This window comes from Chinchilla lanigera, unplaced genomic scaffold, assembly GCF_000276665.1.
Source record: "Chinchilla lanigera isolate Chin_1 unplaced genomic scaffold, ChiLan1.0 scaffold00044, whole genome shotgun sequence".
Classification (NCBI taxonomy): Eukaryota; Metazoa; Chordata; class Mammalia; order Rodentia; family Chinchillidae; genus Chinchilla; species Chinchilla lanigera.
Genome location: NW_004955445.1, coordinates 8,879,823 through 8,883,234, shown reverse-complemented (window position 1 = coordinate 8,883,234; position 3,412 = coordinate 8,879,823). Strand labels below are relative to the sequence as shown.

Sequence of the window (3,412 nt, the reverse complement as noted above, 5' to 3'; positions counted from 1 at the left end):
AAAAAAAAAAAAAAAAAAAGTTGTTACATACCAGTTTAAAATAGTTGTCCCTCTGATTGTAAATTTAAAAAAAGATTTAAAGTGGTCCCCTGAAATCTCGTGCTGTTCTCGCATCCCAGTTGCTAAGGCTCTGCAGGAGTTTGACTTGGCCTTACGAGGAAAAAAGAAAAGGAAGAAGTTCATGAAGGACGCCAAGAAAAAGGGAGAGATGACAGTGAGTGGCCTCCCCATTGGAGCTTGATCACACGGAGTGGGTGGGTCAGAGCCATCTGGTCACCCCTCACCTTTCCCCCAGGCAGAGGAAAGGTCCCAGTTTGAAATCCTCAAGGCACAGATGTTTGCTGAGCGGCTGGCCAAGAGGAATCGCAGAGCGAAGCGGGCCAGGGCAATGCCTGAGGAGGAACCGGCGAAAGGCCCTGGTAAGTGGTTGGGGAGCCCTGCCGGAAGCCAACCTTACAGTCAGGGAGAAGGTTTGAGGGATAATAACATTGGCCACATTTTTTGAGTAATTGGCATATACCAGAGTATACAGCTGTCCCTTTATTAGCTTTAAGGGATCGAGTGACCCAGTCACTGGTGGGAAGAGCTTGCATTGAACCCTGACCTTTCTGACTTTGGAGCCCAAGTATTTCCTGGCTCTGACTTACAGGAGCCTGTGAGGGTAGAATGAAGTGAATGGTCTTTGGGGGCCAGGGTGTCCACTGAACTTGGAATTGTTACCTGGAGTTTTAACTGCTTTAGGAGCTTGGACCAGAGAGGACCCTACTAACCCATTCTGTCTGTTCACAGCCAAGAAGCAAAGTCAGAGGAAGAAATCTGTATTTGATGAAGAACTCACCAACACGAGCAAGAAGGCCCTGAAACAGTATCGAGCTGGGTAGGGTTTTAAGTGGTCATGGGGTCCTTGGTATTTCTGTGGAAACTATAAATGTTTCACTTCCTTTCCTACTCCCACTTCTCAAATACTTAAGCTTCAGCCAGGCGTGGTGGCGCACGCCTGTAATCCCAATACTTGAGAGGCTGAGGCAGGAGGACTGCTGCAAGTTCAAGGCCAGCCTCGGCTACAAAGTGATTTAAAGGCCAGCCTGAACTGTGTAGTGAAACCCTTTCTGAAAAAAGACAAAAAAAAAACAACAAAAAACAAAAAACCACACACAAAACTTAAGCTTTATAATACATAAACTCAGGGATGCCTCTCTATTCCCCATATTGCTGAAGCTCATCTGTGGATCCTAGAGTGAAAAGAGGGAGAGGGGTTAAGGTGCCACTGCTCTGCAGTTTTACAGCCCTCCTGCCTTGGAGGTGAGATGGCCCATTTTAAAGTTGGGAAATAGGGGGCTGGGGATTCAGCTCAGCGGCACAGTGCCTGCCTGGCAAGCGTGAGGTTGTGAGTTGATTCCTGGTACCGGAAAAAAAAAAATCAAGTTGAGAGAACTTTCTCTCAGGAGAGGAGTAACAACTCCTGACCCTTTCAGGATCAGACCTAAAAATCACCTAAAAAATCCTAGCTTGCCCTTCAGAATGTTTCCCTGCCACATTCTTCCATCCCAGGGCTAAGATGGGAACACACACAGTAACTCCCAGGTAATCTTAGGATGTACAGGTGAAGGAAGGGCTTCCTCCAAGCTTGTTTTAACGTTGGGGCTTGATTTCCAGAAATGCACATTGTCAGTCGGAAACACATGACTTAGAACCCGGGCCCTGAACACCATGTGTGCAGGGGTGCTGCTCTGGTGGAGCTGGGGTCGGGGCTGGGGTGACATCACTCGTATGTCCAGTGGCTGACCTGTTTCAGTAACTCCTCTTCTCTCACTCAGCCCTTCCTTTGAAGAAAGGAAACAGTTGGGTCTGCCCCACCAGAGAAGAGGAGGAAACTTCAAATCCAAGTCCAGGTGATGTGTAGAGTTTGGGAAGGCTGGAGGTTGTGACTTTGGCGATGGAGAAGAACCTTTTATACAGAAAGAGCTGCTCCTTCCTCTTTGTCTTACTCTCCCGACTTTTCCTTAACAGATACAAGAGGAGGAAGTAGCTGTGATGGCCTGAAGACATTTGTGATACAATCCCTTCCCTGTGGGAAGTCATCCTGGTTTGGTTTATATTGTCTTCATTTAAAAAAAAAAAAAGTTTAAAAAGCGTCGTTTGCGCATTAAAAAAATAAAAAGTTGGGGCAGTGGTGTGCATCTGTTTCCTAAGCATTATTAGCTGAGACTCCTGTCCTGGTTAGCGTTCACAGAACAGGAGCAGCAAGCGGAAGAAAGCTAGTTGGCTGGGGGAGTAAGTCAGAGTAGCATTTCTTCCTTTAGTGGCAGAGTACCCCAGTCAGTCTTGAACTCTTGGCACGCATACTGTTGATGCGGGTGCAGGGGTTGGGTGTAGAGTGAGGAAATTCCTGCTAGGGAAACGCCCTTCTGTTGATAGTCCAGAACTAAAGGTATCACTTAGCTGAGCAACAGCCGCATGCTGTGCTGTGTGATTCCATTCACCGCATGCCTGTGGGACAGGAATGGTTACTCTACGTTGCCTGTGAAGAAACAGATGCTTGGAGAGACTGACTTCCTAGGGTTGCACAGCTGGTGATTCGGGCTTTTGAAACCCACGTACCCGAACCCATACTCTAACCCTTACCACTGTGCTGTGAGGGCTGCTGGAGATGGAAGCTGAAAGGGGCAGAAAGAGCTGACCCTATAAATTAGCTCCTCATAGAAACCAGCTTTTATGCTACAGGATGGTTCTCATTCTTTTTTGAATCACAGGCCCCTTTGAGAATTGGATGAAAGCTTTGGGCATCCTTTGGGATAACTGATTCATGTCCTGTATAATTTCAGGGAGTATATTAATCCTCCCATCTTAAAAATGCTATAGGTATGGTGGCACACGCCTGTAATCCCAGCACTTGGGGGGCTGAGCAGAAGGATCACGGCAGGTTTGGGGCCAGCCTGGACTACGTAACAAGACTGTCTCAAAAAACCAAAAAAAAAAGCCTCCTAGCAATTACCAACATGGTGCGATTCAAAAAGTGATGACACTCATGAAGGAATATGCTTCAGACTCACATCTGTACATGCTTTACAGGACATTAAGCTAAAAAGGGTATGTGCCTGTAATCTCAGCACTTAAGAGGCTGAGGCAGGAGACTGCTGAGTTTGAGGACATTGTGAACTACATAGCAAGATCCTGTCTCAACAAAGTGCAGAACCCTTTTAAAAAAGGATAAAAATTGCTTATGCATAATTATCTCTGGGAGGATTCACAAAGCAAACAGTTACCTCTGGATGAAACATTTTCACCATGGATGGAAAGGATCCAACCTAAACAAATATAAAAATCCCAAGCCATAAAAGCATTGTAGACCACACCTACCCTGTCCCCTAATTGTCTTCGGCCACTCTAAAACAAAGACATGGACCACTGA

At 46.4% G+C, this 3,412-nt stretch overlaps 1 protein-coding gene across 1 annotated transcript in view; it reads left to right on the top strand.

The window, feature by feature from the left end:
• The window catches only part of Ddx27 (DEAD (Asp-Glu-Ala-Asp) box polypeptide 27), an 18,834-nt gene extending 16,661 nt beyond the window's left edge, over positions 1 to 2,173 (top strand). Inside the window, exons 17-21 of the mRNA XM_005392332.2 lie at positions 120 to 214; positions 296 to 419; positions 790 to 877; positions 1,818 to 1,892; positions 2,011 to 2,173. Of these exons, the coding sequence (XP_005392389.1) occupies positions 120 to 214; positions 296 to 419; positions 790 to 877; positions 1,818 to 1,892; positions 2,011 to 2,029 (401 nt within the window). The 3' untranslated portion in view covers positions 2,030 to 2,173. The remainder of the gene's footprint in view (positions 1 to 119; positions 215 to 295; positions 420 to 789; positions 878 to 1,817; positions 1,893 to 2,010) is intronic.
• The last annotated feature ends 1,239 nt before the right edge of the window (positions 2,174 to 3,412 follow it).